The sequence below is a fragment of the Sander lucioperca genome, chromosome 5, assembly GCF_008315115.2.
Source record: "Sander lucioperca isolate FBNREF2018 chromosome 5, SLUC_FBN_1.2, whole genome shotgun sequence".
Lineage (NCBI taxonomy): Eukaryota > Metazoa > Chordata > Actinopteri > Perciformes > Percidae > Sander > Sander lucioperca.
Window position 1 is genome coordinate 13567736 of NC_050177.1, and position 14654 is coordinate 13582389.

The 14654-nt window shown below is 44.1% G+C and overlaps 1 protein-coding gene and 1 long non-coding RNA gene across 5 annotated transcripts in view; both read left to right on the forward strand.

Annotated features, from left to right (window-relative positions):
- The window catches only part of taok1a (TAO kinase 1a), a 16235-nt gene continuing 1581 nt past the window's right edge, over nucleotides 1-14654 (forward strand). The window contains exons 1-21 of one of the 4 annotated variants that reach the window (XR_004897282.1): nucleotides 2-482; nucleotides 3474-3733; nucleotides 5243-5314; nucleotides 5404-5505; nucleotides 5603-5648; nucleotides 5794-5890; nucleotides 5993-6106; nucleotides 6216-6307; nucleotides 6534-6627; nucleotides 6734-6815; nucleotides 7015-7182; nucleotides 8018-8218; nucleotides 8370-8498; nucleotides 8855-9091; nucleotides 9178-9306; nucleotides 9444-9647; nucleotides 9801-10040; nucleotides 11674-11886; nucleotides 12063-12245; nucleotides 13132-13739; nucleotides 13773-14654. The exon at nucleotides 13773-14654 is cut by the window's right edge and continues 1581 nt beyond it. Coding sequence is in view for 3 of the 4 variants with exons in the window: in XM_031286969.2 (XP_031142829.1) it covers nucleotides 3602-3733; nucleotides 5243-5314; nucleotides 5404-5505; nucleotides 5603-5648; nucleotides 5794-5890; nucleotides 5993-6106; nucleotides 6216-6307; nucleotides 6534-6627; nucleotides 6734-6815; nucleotides 7015-7182; nucleotides 8018-8218; nucleotides 8370-8498; nucleotides 8855-9091; nucleotides 9178-9306; nucleotides 9444-9647; nucleotides 9801-10040; nucleotides 11674-11886; nucleotides 12063-12245; nucleotides 13132-13671 (3075 nt within the window). In the remaining variant the exon portion in view is untranslated. Of the gene's footprint in view, nucleotides 483-3473; nucleotides 3734-5242; nucleotides 5315-5403; nucleotides 5506-5602; nucleotides 5649-5793; nucleotides 5891-5992; nucleotides 6107-6215; nucleotides 6308-6533; nucleotides 6628-6733; nucleotides 6816-7014; nucleotides 7183-8017; nucleotides 8219-8369; nucleotides 8499-8854; nucleotides 9092-9177; nucleotides 9307-9443; nucleotides 9648-9800; nucleotides 10041-11673; nucleotides 11887-12062; nucleotides 12246-13131 lie in introns of all 4 variants that reach the window. The other 3 variants (XM_031286972.2, XM_031286969.2, XM_031286970.2) reach the window with 3 other exon arrangements.
- LOC118494996 overlaps nucleotides 492-14654 on the forward strand; it is a 16638-nt gene continuing 2475 nt past the window's right edge. Inside the window, exon 1 of the long non-coding RNA XR_004897283.1 lies at nucleotides 492-1622. This is a non-coding gene — a long non-coding RNA (uncharacterized LOC118494996). The remainder of the gene's footprint in view (nucleotides 1623-14654) is intronic.

The window sequence follows — 14654 nt, forward strand, 5'->3', positions numbered from 1 at the left end:
TTGCAGTATGTCGAAGGAAGACGGACAGTCAGGCAGAGTTACAGTTTAACTAAACAGCTAGCTACTAGTAACTAGTAAACATGCCAGTGTGCTAGGTGAAACCCCCTGTTTTTCGACACTGCGTATACCATCGCCGCTTGTTTCTGGGTGTTTGGGAGGTGTTTGAACTTCCCTCACATTCTCCACAACGCATTTTCACGAAGGGAGGCGGCGGTGGAGCGCTCGGCAGCCATCTTTGGAGCTGGGCTGGGAGTGGGATTCGACTATTCTGGCACCCCAGATACTTCGAGGGTGGGGATTTTAACCTACAATAATTCATAAATGTGCATGTTATAATCGACTGACAGCGTCACGAACCACAAGGATTTAGCGTACGAAATTACTGCGCCGGGGATGAAACGGGAAGAATACTTTATAGTCCCAAAGTGTTTTGAATTACACGACATTCTCTACAGTGCTGAAACCTGGCCTGTCAGGAGAGGGTGAGTTTCGGCTAGCTAACTGGCTAAGCTAACTTAGCAAACATCACATAGGTTAGCGTGCTAATTTAGTCATTTCTGGTAAATGACTCTTGAAGTTGATTTTAATTCCACACCATTCGAGTAGTTACTCAACTGTTGACGTTGTGAACACGTCGCGAATATTGCTTGGATTGTTTGATCATATGACACGTAACTTAGCTAACGTTAAGTTTGGTGTGTAGCTAACATGAACGTTACAGTCAACGTTGGCTGGTTTAGGAGCTCCTGAATGATTTGTTTGCGCACGCTTGTGAGTGCAGTGCGGGTCTTTACGTTTCAGACTTTGTTAGTTTGATTTACTTGAAACAGCTGTTGGAAAGTGACAACTTTCAGAAAATCCCACTAAGTGCTTTCTCTAATTCCACTTGTGTTGCAACTCCAGTGAGGTAATACCAAGCCACAGGTAGATGATATAACGCAGCAGGTAGGGTTAAGGCTGGGCTACTAGCTAGTTTAACTCGTATATGATAGGGTTTAGGTAAACATTGGTCATTTGATAGTTTAAAATGTCCAGAGCAATAACACTACTGTACAAGTGTCTGTCTATCCCAACAGACAAACTCTGATTAGGCCCAATTGCCATCTTACTCCATTAATGTACAACGATTTAGGCCTGTGCATAAACATACGTCTTTGGTTTATGCTCTTTGACATACAGATAAAGGAAACACTGGTGATTGACACTATTGGATTATGTGTTGTTTGTGCTATGGATTGGAGTGCCATAAGGAAATGACTTAACTGACCGACGTTACTGATGAGTTTAAACCGTGTAAACGTTACTGATTTCTAAGAAGTGATGGCAGTTGCATTTTGTCAAGGTAAATTAACTGTATGGTATGAAAGCTTCAAAAACTGTCTTTCACTCTGCATTTGCAACGCAGGTCTGTAAGCATGCCCTCGCTGTTAAGACAAGGCAGACGGATAATCACTAGTCAAAATGCTCACCAGGGCCCCTTCCTAGCTCCCTATAGCTGTGCGAACAGGAAATGCTGAGAAATGCAGCCCAGTGAGGGCATACATTGGGAATTCCAGCCCTCCAGCTTTGTTGTCCTGTCCTGCTGCATTCTTGTGTGTGTGTGTGTGTGTGTGTGTGTGTGTGTGTGATGAAGGTATCAGTTATCATCACTCACTACTTTTGGTCTCACGTGTCCACATTTGAAAATTCCATCATGAGATATGACAACAAAGCTCATTCATGAGCAACAATGTAGTAAAGAGAACAATGGCAATAAAGAGGCACAGTCCCACATGGTAATGAGGCTTTATTTCAGGGCTGTGGCTGCATCTGTGTGGAATAGTGAGTTGTTCAGTGTTGTGAGACAAAAGATGTCTGCTTGAACTGGGGGCTGTTTCTCCCAGCCCTGGGAAAGAAGTCTTGTGACTCTAGCGTCAGCTCTGCATCTGTTTGCAGCTGATCATCTGAGCCTCACAGACTCAGTAAACTTTCCTCAGTGATCTTTTTACAGTCTACATCTGTGTTACAGCAGCGAGTGAAGCTGTATAACAAACTATTTAATAGGCGGCAAATAGTTAAAAATGAAGCCTGGCAGTGGAGTTGTGGACCTATGCTATATTCTGTCCATTTCTGTAATTTTAAAGGATGACTTTGTCTAAAACACATTATCCCACGTCTCTGTTTCTAGTCACGCGGACAGTTTAAAAAAATATATATTTTCAGTATTTTTCACATTCAGAAGAAGAAAACTGTTCACAACTCTTTTCAGTATGGATGATTGATGATGATTATACAGCGTACCTAGGACGTCTTATTTTTAGAAAAGCTTTTTTAATTTTTTTCAACACTGAGCACCACAAACAAATTATTCATCTGTTTGGTAACCACTATAGATAATTGGGAATAGGCGTTTTGTGATGTTTGACGAACTGATCCTTTTAATCACTTGTAGGACGGTTATATGGACAATGTTTGGTATGTTTGAGAATGTATGTTCACCGAGTACTTACAGGTTTAACAAGTAGTCCCATCACTGGAATGCTTTGTTTCAGTTCCGGCGTCTATCTCACAGTGAAGCAGCAGCGTGTTGTCGAAGTTGGTTTCTTTGTTTTCGAGCTGGAAATAGTCAGCTGCGAGATGGTTCGTTGTATCCTCCTCACGTCTCCCTGCCTACATACCAGTCGCTGACGGTGTGAGGAGAGTTGATCCGGACACAGCCCACCGTTTTCCTTACCGTGCTTGCTGTTACTATGGAAACAGGAGACTTTTCTCCTGCTACCTCAGGATTTCCGACTTGCCGTTCTCTACATTTGCACCTGACGTCATGGTTCATCGCATGTTTTGCGCGGCCTTCTCTCGCTCAGGTATATAGGCTCTGCTATAGCACGTATGGACAGCTAGAGAGCTGTGTGATTGTTTGACAAGAACAGATCCAAATTCTCTTTCGTACCACAAGCCATAAAAGCCTTAAATCATTCAAAATAAGCTAGTCGTCCAGCTGGCCTGATCATACCCAAGGGTGTATAGTGAATTGTAGTGTGTGATGTATATTTTTCATGTTATGTCTGTCTGTGTCTGATGTAAGGACTATTTGTTTGTGTCATATGTCTGATGTCTTGTCATAAAGTGCCTTGCGATTGTGCCGCAAACCCAACTGCCCCATGGGGACAATAAAGTTATTTACTACTACTACTACTTGCTTCAAGTTGCCTCTCACTGTAACATATAGCATTATTAATATAGTGCAACATTACCTTACTAATAGGTTACTTTACATGGGTACAGAATGTGTATATTTCCTCAAAATATCCTAATTAACTTTTTAAACCACTTTTTGGATCATGTTGTACTTCTCTGCTGTCCATTCAGTATTAAAAATGAAGCCCTGTAATTTATACTGGGGGACACATGAATACATTGGGTTAAACCCCTCTGCTGCTGCTGCTGTTTTTTTTTTTAAGTGTACTCATTCCTGTTTTTCCTTGTACTTTCAGCTCTGAACACATATGAGACCACTGTCCTGCAGATGAGCCATCGGTGGGGGCTTTCAAGTCGCTGTCGCAGACCCAGATAGTTCCTGGCGGCAGCGGCATTGTCCCCCACCCCCACCCAACTCCCCATTATGCCCAACAGCAGTCGGGCGGGGAGCCTGAAGGACCCCGAAATTGCTGAGCTCTTCTTCAAGGAGGACCCAGAAAAGCTCTACTCAGATCTGCGTGAGATTGGACATGGCAGCTTTGGTGCCGTATATTTTGTGAGTATTTCGCAATATCAGGCTTTGGTCCGAGCCCTAGGCCGTGTTCAGTCTGACTTCAGAACCGCGTCAAAAAAAAAAAGTCACTGTGTGGGCACATTGGGACACATCGGGGATCTGGCCCAAAAAAAATAAAATGTTGTCAGAGCATAAAAATGTTAAGCCTGGCTCAGCTAATATAATATATACAAGTGCACTGTGTAACATGAATGGCACAATTAAATTTTTTTACCTCAAGATCATTGTTGCGGTTGATTAAATGAATGCTGCCTTTTTGGAAAATTAGGAAAAACATGTCTCATAGTAAACTGCTAACAAAGAGAAAAAGCAAAAAGTGCAGCATGAGTGTGTCAGCCTGCAAGTCTATTCAGAATGTGCTCGAAGGCCATTTGGATGACATTGGTAAATTGTTCGGTTTTATTTCAGTATTCAGCAATGGGAGAGCATTTTTCGATCAACCAAAAAGGCCTTTTAGATGCTTTCAAATATTTCATAATGATCCTTAAAATGCACAACCGTTTTTTAGTGGCACTCCAGCCTATTATTGAGCAGGTTTTTGCACAACATGTTAGCTAAGATGGGTTATATAGTCTATGCCATGTGGATATTATACCCAAGCAGCTAGAAGCATTCATTGCTTATGTCAGTAAGCTTACGCAGGGAATTGTATCACAAGTCCCAATTTGTTGTTATAAAATGCCACATTGCCCCAACAGCTACACTGAATGTGAATGTGGATCATGTAGTTGAGTCTCTAATACAGATTGCGTGTGTCATGATGAGGTCACATACAGTGATTGTCGATTTAATCGATAAATAATTTATGATTCACAGACAAATATTACATGACAAAATGAATAGGTAGCATGGGTATCTGAAAATACAGCTGGTACTTCTACTGTGCTCATATTATGCTTTTTGGCTTTTCCCCTTTCCTTTATTGTGTTATATATCTTTTTTTGTGCACGTTATAGGTTTACAAAGTGAAAAAGCCCAAAGTCCACCCCAAAGGGACTTACCATCTCCAACAGAAAACACTGTTCACAAACTGCTCCAAACAGCTCTATTGTAGTCCAGCCTTTACTTCCGTGACCAACGTGCGTCACTTTGTAACACACGGTATAATGCTCGCCTAGCTGCTAGCCTGGCACTCCCTCATACTCTGCTTCTGACTGGCTAGTAGTCCTTACCTAGCTACTGCACATGTGCGACTCCCAACAAAGATGGAACAGAAGTGAGATGTCTGAGTCTGTAGCTAAAACAGAGAGCTCAACACACAGGGTGAAAAGAGGAGCTGCAGCAGTGTGCAGTACAACAAAAAAATGGTGTTTTTTGAAAATTAAACTTTGTAAACCTATTCTGGTACAACCTCTAAATACAATTATGAACCTGAAAATGAGCATAATATGAGCACTTTAAGTAACTGAACCAAACCAAACCTTATACCAGTGGTAAAGTTATGAAGTAAAGATGAGAATCGCTCCAATATGTGATGTGCTTATCATTCAGGCACGGGATGTGCGGACAAATGAGGTGGTGGCCATCAAGAAGATGTCATACAGTGGAAAGCAGTCCACTGAGGTATGGTGGCTTTCACTAGCCTGTCTCCTGTTAACAGGCAATTGTTGTTGTTGTTGTTGCTGTCCTCTAATTTTTTACTATTTTCACAGAAATGGCAAGACATAATCAAAGAGGTGAAATTCCTGCAGAGAATACAACACCCAAACAGCATAGAGTACAAAGGATGTTACCTGCGAGAGCACACCGCCTGGGTACGATTCTACACACGAGTCAGTGATGATGACTAAAATGTACTACCCACTGATTGGAAAAAAACAATTTCACACAAAACTCTTTATTTCATTGCAGCTGGTAATGGAGTATTGTCTGGGCTCTGCTTCCGATTTGTTAGAAGGTGAGTTGAAAAGCTTTTTTTTTTGGAGTCCTGATCATTGCACGAGGCTGCGTGACTACAAACGGAAACGGTAGTCTCGCTTAACAAGTTTGTCCTTGTCACCTCTTTGCGATTTACACCGCTGACTGTAATGTATCCCTTCCAGTTCACAAGAAACCTCTGCAAGAAGTTGAAATAGCTGCAATTACCCATGGTGCTCTTCAAGGGTTGGCTTATCTTCACTCCCACAACATGATTCACCGGTGAGTGTTTGGGAGAGCATGCTGGACACTGCTTGTGTGTTCCAGGCGTCTGTCTGTCTGTCTGTGTGGAGCTGGAATCATTTCCTCTTGTGTGTTTGACAGAGATATCAAGGCGGGGAACGTCTTGCTGACGGAGCCGGGGCAGGTCAAACTAGCAGATTTTGGTTCTGCCTCCATCGCCTGTCCTGCCAACTCCTTTGTTGGGACTCCATATTGGTGCGCTACAAAACATTACTATTCAAGTTTTCTGTTAGAGCAAATTCCCCATTAAATTGTTATTCACTGTCATATTTCTTTATTGTGCTGAATGTGTTTGTTTTCTCAGGATGGCCCCAGAAGTAATTTTAGCTATGGATGAGGGCCAGTATGATGGAAAGGTGGACATTTGGTCTTTGGGAATAACCTGCATTGAATTAGGTACGGTCCCTGTTATATATATATATATATATATATACATTTGTTGTTACAGTGCTTGCATCCACATCATTTTTTTTAAACCCTTTTACTAACCTCTCATTGCAAGCAGTACTTTTGCTCACTTATTCAGTCAATACTTGAATGACGTAGCTTTTTCTTTCTCTCATAATTAATTTTTTCGTCGCAACATCTGACTCCGTGATGTAACCCGCTACTTGGTCTGTAGCTGAGAGGAAGCCTCCACTGTTCAACATGAATGCAATGAGTGCCTTATACCATATAGCACAGAATGAGAGCCCCATGCTGCAGTCTAGTGAATGGTGAGTTTAGAATTACATTAATAAGAGCTGGTGTATTGTTTCTTAAACAAACTTGAGTCCGTACAATAATTTGATCCGTTTTCCACTTTCCGTCTCTCAACTTTAGGACGGATTATTTCCGAAACTTTGTAGATTCTTGCCTTCAGAAATTTCCCCAGGATAGGCCGAACTCTGAGGAGCTTTTAAAGGTAAGAAAATAAATATATATATATATATATATATATATATATATATATATATATATATATATATATATATATATAATATATATATACACACACACACACACACACACACACACACACACACACACACACACACACACATATAGCCATGTTAGAAGTCATGACTTTAATGCAAGAGGTCTTTTCTGTGTTCTTCCTCTAGCATGCATTTGTCCAGCGTGAGCGACCAGAGTCAGTTCTAATAGACCTGATCAGTCGGACTAAGGATGCAGTGCGGGAGCTTGACAATCTTCAGTATCGCAAAATGAAGAAGCTCTTGTTTCAGGAAGCCCATAATGGCCCCTCAACCGAGGCCCAAGATGAAGAGGAGGTCTGTGATGGGACTGTTTTGAACTTCTGCTAGGCTGGGTTTCTTTTCTTTCTTTTTTGTGTCATCTCTGTCATGTCCAGTGTAGGGATGTTGTATATTCTAGTATTGGGGCCCTATTTTAACCATCTAAGCGCATGGCGTGAAGCGCGTGGCGCAGGTGCGTTTAGGGCGTGTCCAAATCCACTTTTGCTAGTTTGACAGTGGAAAAAAGGCATGGTTCAAAAGGGTTGTACTTAGTGTCTTCATTAATTCATAGGTGTGTTTTGGGACGTAACATGCAATAAACCAATCAGTGTCAACCCCCATTCTCTTTAAAAGCCAGGCACGTTTGGACCATGGCGCATTGCTATTATGATGGCGGATTTGCACCGTAATATTTTTATTTGTAATCTTTTGCATGTGTGTGTGCCGCTGCGCTTCCCTGTGTGTGTAACAAGCATGGTGTGCGCGCGCCGTGCATAAGCCTAGGAGTTAAAATAACAATGAAATGCTATTGACTTTAGACCAGGTTTTTGTTGGTCAACGGCGCGATCACTTCCCGCTGCGTCAAGATAGCAATACGCCAAGAATGCACCTGAACACACCTCCCTGTGAGACCAGCACGCCTATGGGCGCAAAGATGGCCGCAAAGATGGTCGCAGGTGCATTTGCTATTCAAACGACGCGGGCGCTGGACGGGAAATTGACAACTGCGTCGGTCTTAAACTAGCAAAGACACTTGCGTCAGGCTTTGCGCTGCGCCGGGAGCAAGACGGGGCCCACTGTGTCATTCTATGTTATTAGAGAGCTTTGTTGTAACCTTGTTACTGTCTGCCGTGTGTTTTGATATTTTTAGGAGCCAGAACACAGCGTGGGTCGGACGGGTACAGTGAACAGCGTTGGGAGCAACCAATCCATACCCAGTATGTCAATCAGTGCCAGTTCACAGAGCAGCTCTGTCAACAGTCTAACTGATGCCGGCGATGACAAGAGTGAAGTGGACATTGAGGGAGACCACACAGTCATGTCCAACAGCTCTGTGATACACCTCAAACCGGTATGATGTTCAGGTTCCAGTCTGATCTGAAATTTATTATATTAATTTGTTATTATTATTATTATATGATCCTATTTATTCATTTTAAATACAGCATGAGAGACATCATTTTAATGTTTACATGTTGGGTGCATGTTTGCCTGTGTTTTAGGAGGAGGAGGCGTATAAAGACGAGTCAGAGCCCAACACCCGGCCAACTGAGCCACAGTCCCCGCCTGCACACACTCCGCGGCCAAAACGGAACCGCGAACACTTTGCTACTATACGCACAGCCTCAGTGGTAATAACACAGTTAATTGTATTTGCAGATCAAATAAGAAGATGGATAAAATGACTGTGTGTAGCTGCTGGACATCCATGGGTTGTTCAAAGGCAAAAATCTTTTGACGAATTGTCTTTGTGATCACTGATGCTTTTGCTTTTAAGGCTAGAAAGCAGTACTTGATCCAGCTTGAAACATTTATGCCCTTGGATATGCACTTTAAAAGATAATTGTCCATTTCCTCCATATTGTCTTAAAAAACCTCACTCATACGTGAGACACGTTAGCCTCACACACACATATCGTTGTCTCAAAAACTTGTTCTTACCGACCAAAACAACATGTAAAGGGAATCCGGGTCTTGTGTCTTCCAGCTCACTCGCCAGATTAAGGAGCACGAGCAGGATTCTGAGTTAAGGGAGCAGATATTGGGCTACAAGCGCATGAGGCGGCAGCACCAGAAACAGCTGATGGCTCTGGAAAACAAGCTGAAGGCTGAGATGGATGAGCACCGACTCCGCCTGGACAAGGAGCTGGAGAACCAGAGGAATAGCTTTGCCCAGGAGATGGAGAAACTGATCAAGAAGCACCAGGCGTCCATGGAGAAAGACGTACGCTTTCAGCTCATTTCTGTGTTCACTTAAGATTTTCCAAAACGCGTAGAGTAAACTGATTACGATGCGCATTTCTCCATTAGGCGAAAACCTTTTCCAACGATGAGAAGAAGTTCCAACAACACATTCAGAGTCAGCAGAAGAAAGAGCTCAACAGCTTCCTTGAATCCCAGAAACGGGAGTACAAACTTCGCAAGGAACAACTCAAGGAGGTAGGGAGATCCACTCCTTCTTGCCCCATACATTAGTCTCTAAAACATTCACTTTACTTACTATCAGCAAATGGACATCAGTCAGCACCATGGAAGTCTGTTTTAGAAGTGACCTGCAATCTTTCTTCCGTTTTTAGGAGTTGAACGAAAACCAGTCAACACCCAAGAAGGAAAAGCAGGAGTGGTTGTCCAAGCAGAAGGAGAACTTCCAACACTTCCAAGCTGAGGAAGAGGCCAACTTGCAGCGCAGACAGAGGCAGTATCTGGACCTGGAGTGCCGCAGGTTCAAACGGAGGATCTTGATCGCCCGCCACAATATTGAACAGGACTTAGTGCGTGAGGTCAGCGCTCTGTCTCTTCCATTGTACCGCTGGGTCTCTCTCTCAAATCTTCCAAACATTAGTGAATTGATTAACAAACTAAAATTGAGTTATCTTTGGAGCGTGACCGTCTCATCTCTTTGGTTGTTTGTCTCTCCACGTGCACACAATTAGGAGCTGAACAAGCGTCAGACCCAGAAGGACTTGGAACACGCCATGCTTCTCCGGCACCACGAGTCCATGCAGGAGCTGGAGTTCCGCCAGGTCAACACCATCCAAAAGACGAGGGCGGAGCTCATCCGTCTGCAGCACCAGACGGAGCTCACCAATCAGCAGGAGTACAACAAGAGGAGGGAGCGGGAACTTCGACGCAAACACGTCATGGAGGTTCGCCAGCAGCCCAAGAGCCTCAAGGTGAGAACTCGGCTTGTGAGCATGCACGTTCATTGAATATTCAATAGATACTCTCTTTTTTCAATAATAATGAAATGTTGCTCTGGGTACTTGTAGGGTCTTCTTGAATAAGTCAAGATGCGCTGAAACACTGATCCATAGAATTTAGAGTACAAGGACTGCATCGGAGTAATGAGTGTGTCGCTTGTTCCTTCTCTTTGGTTAGGCAAACGGTTTTAAAATGGAATTGTGAATAGAAGCTGACCCATGTTAGCCTGGTCCTACCAGACTCTGGTACATTTCGTTTGTACAGAGAGTCTGGCCTCTCTCCATTGACAAGTGTTAACTTCCTTGAAGGCGGGGACTCTGTTGAAGTTTAAAACTATTGGATCTGCCCAGAGCCACTCTGGTAGCCTGGCTCCGCCCTCCTACGTACTGTCTGGTAGGACCAGGCTAACAAGAGGGGAGACGACAACAACTATCGGCTTAGCCACGACATCATGGCCCCCAACACAACTCAGCAAAGATTGTTCTTGCTCGGGCTTTAACTTCTGGATATTCGGCAGCGTTGCCACAAAGGGCCGCATCTTTCTCCGCCGCCATTACGGAACTACAGCTCAAACTAGCGCACGTCACGGCCTCAACGTCATTGTTCTCAGCCACTCCCTCTGTTCGCTGGTTGGGCTGCCAAATATTTGGCCGGAGAAAACCCAAGACTATACCACAAACCCAGACCGAGTACTGAAGGAAAAGTCAAATTGAGCGGCAGTACGTAGGAGGGCGGAGTCAGGCTAGACCCATGTTGCCTTATCCGTGTATTCTGGTTTTCCTGTTCTACTTGCTTGGTCTCAAGCCCCAAAACTATTAAGATTGTACAGACCTAATGTAATGATCATTCATGTTTTCTGTATTGGCTTAAAAGCAAGGTTCGTAACTATTTCCAATATACACTTTTTATATATTGTTTGAAATGGTCTTCACACACAAAGGGCTTTGAAAAAGGAGCGAAAGCCCACCAATCACTGCCTCGCAGTCCACTTGGAAAGAATCAATGAAGTGCCTCCTTTCCCCTCCCGTGTACGAGCCTGAGGTCAATGCGCGTCGTCTCCGCATTGCTAACAGTAGTCATGTTTGTTTTAAACATTTGGTATGATAATATTAGGTGTTAGCTTGCCTGTGAATGAGACGTGAAGTTAAATGGACCTTTTTCAGAGCAGACATTTTGACTTGTCATAGTAGGAAAAGCACAGCTGAAATTGATAACCTTAACAATGGCTCAATTCCATGAAGTGTCCCAGTAAGCTATTTCAGTGAGTCAGCATGCACAACACCAGGGCCTCTCCTAAGTGGAATGCAGCCATCATTAATGTTTTTTAATACACCTGTGCTTTTCCTACTATGACATGTCAACATGTCCGCCGTGAAAAAGGTCTATTTCTTCTTTCTGCTCTGAAGCAGCGACACGTGTGCACGCCTGTGTGTGGGGCGGAGCCCCGAAGGGCACGGGGGGGGGGGGGTTACACGGAGCCCCGAGGAGATGCTGCTTTCAAATCTTGCTAGCTTTTCAACTTTACCAACCCTGCCTTTTTTAACGTTTGCTTTTCAATTATAGAAATACATAATTGTATAATTTCTTTTTTTCTCCATAACCTAGTCCAAAGAGCTACAGATCAAGAAGCAGTTCCAGGACACGTGTAAGATCCAGACCAGGCAGTACAAAGCACTGAGGAACCATCTGTTGGAGACCACACCAAAGTCCGAGCACAAGGCTGTCCTTAAACGGCTGAAGCAGGAGCAGCACCGCAAACTCGCCATCTTGGCAGAGCAGTATGACCACTCCATCAATGAGATGCTTTCCACTCAGGCGGTGAGTCTGGGAATGCCAGGAATGTAGAAAAGTTGTAAAATAAAACCATGAAGTTGCAACCCGATTTATTTATTTATTTATTTATTTATTTATTTTTTTACATTTTGTCCAAATCAGTTATGGTTGTTTATATGTTTTACTTGTTGGATCCTGATCCTGATCTGTCTGTCCCCTAGCTTCGTCTGGATGAGACGCAGGAGGCTCAGTGCCAAGGCCTACGAATGCAGCTACAGCAGGAGCTGGAGCTTCTCAACGCCTACCAGAGCAAGATCAAAATGCAGACCGATGCCCAGCACGAGCGTGAGAGGAAGGACCTGGAGCAGAGGGTGTCACTCCGAAGGGCCCTGCTGGAACAGAAGGTTCTCCTCTAGAAATGATTGTCACGTGGAGATTTATATTGGTCTCCATTCTCCTTGCAAGCACCGGTGTTTACTGGTAACATTAACGATGGCTCTGTCCTATTCAAGTGTCCCAGTAAGTCGTGACTGTGAAACGCCATGCCCAATACCAGGGACCCTGAAACTGAAGCCACTAAATGGAATTCAGCCATCCTTCATTTTATCATGTGCACTGTGAAGTAGAGAGGTTTTCCGATTTCGATACCTGAACTTGCGTATCGGCCGATACTGAGTACCGATCAGATACCAGCGGGATTAAAATGTATATATTATTCTTATTTTTAACAGCTGTATACTACTAACCCTGTATGGATGTGATATCACGGTATGCATTGCATGACATTGTTGTACGGCCTGGCTCAGGTTAAACCCTTTGTAAAACATGAACAAATATATACAGAGAATGAATGCCATAGAACTTTCTTTTATTATCTAGTTTGACAGTCAGTCTCAACGGAAAAAGAACTTGTATAAACAACTTTTAAAGTATATTTTTTTTCAGGGCTAAATTACGGGTGTTTGTTTTAAGCCCCCAACATGGTCTTCCAGGCAGCTCTGCATGGAAGGCACTAGGATTAGGCAATGGTTAGGGTTAGGTGCCTTGACGTTCGACGGTCGCAGCGCTGCCTTGAAATCGAGATTGGGGGCTTAAAACACCATCGAGCTAAATTACGTGGTATTGGATCATGCGTAGACTTGCGTACTCGCCGATATCCATACCAGCGTTTTAGGCAGCATCAGAGGCATTTCCGGTACTGGTATCGGAACTACTCTACTGTGAAGCACATATACTGTATATGAACATTGTTATTTACCATGTGTTTTTTTTTTTTTTGTTTTTTTGTAGATTGAGGAAGAGATGATGTCCCTGCAGAATGAACGCCTGGAGCGAATCCGGAGCCTGCTGGAACGCCAAGCCCGCGAAGTTGAGGCCTTTGACTCCGAGAGTATGCGCCTGGGCTTCAGCAACATGGTGCTAGCAAACATCTCCCCAGAGGGCCTCAGCCACAGCTTTCCCGGGGCTCCGGCGAGTTGGAGTCACCATCAGCAACCGCGGCCGTCCGGGAGCTCTCCAGGGTCCCACTGGGGCAGCGTCGGCTCGGCCGCCGGGGCGAGCCACCACGGCAGCCACCACAACTATCACTCCAGTCCGGGAGGGGCACCTATGCAGCAAGGCTGGGGGCAGGGCATGCAAGGAGGTGGGGTCCCATCACCGTGGGGCCACCCGTCGGCAGGGGGAGCCCTGTCCCGCAGCAGTGGAGGTGTACAGAACAGCCCCCAAGCAATGGGGAGGACACCCTCAGGAGGGCGCAGTGAGCAGAGCATGAGCAGGAGTACCAGCGTCACCTCTCAAATATCTAACGGGTCACACCTCTCCTACACATAGATCCCCCTCCCCCACCCCCATCAGCCCCTGGAGTCGGAATATGAGCGTGGAGATGTAGAATCCGGCAAACGCAAGTATTGGCTGAGCTCTGACGCCACCCCCCCCCCCTGTACAGATGTGGATGTGCGATGAAATAAATGTTGCTCAGGTCAAAAAGGGCTGGAAAAGACGCAGCCCGTCCTCACGGCAGTTTATCGGCACACGCACAGATCCTTAAATTTGTTACATAAGCAATTTGAGTGTCAACACATAATAGTCCCATTTGCTTTTATTTAGAGCTCCCTCCTGCGAAAAAGTTTTAAAAATATATGTTTTTGTGCTATTCACAGCCATTGCTCTCATTTTGCACATGAAACACTGTTTAGACGCCTTTTTGACGTGTGTTAAAAATGTCCTAAGAAATGTGGTATCAAACAATCAGAGCATTTTTATTTAGGACTCCCCCCTCTTTCACTCTCCCGATTCACGTTCAGTGACCCACCGGTCGATTTCGCCGACGGTGGTTTAAAACTGAAGCTGCTTCGCGGTTTGTGATACCAGCCTGCTGTAATGGTCGTTGTGATAAATGAGATGCCTCCTTCTATTCAGTAGTTTTTATTTCACCTGATTTCCCGGTCATCAGCCCAAAATAAGACTTTACAAATTCAGAGCCAAACAACCCTAATGTTAGCTGTATCAGGCATATGCTCCAACTCTACTACAGTGCCTTTTTAACCTGTTTTGAATCAGTCTCGGATGTTTATAGTTTTATGTTAAATTGTATCATTAGTGCCAGTGTATGTTTTTAGTTTGATTTTAGTTCCAGAGGTCCCGAATACTTTTCTCAGATAATTACAGTATATTCACTGTGTTTGCAGTAAAGTCTTATAAATGGTGAGAAATAGAAATTTGCTATATCAGTAACTATATATTGAGGTCTTTAGAGTGGTGGTACTCTAGGGGTGAACTTGGAAACCCCTTGCGTTACAGAGAATGTCATTGTA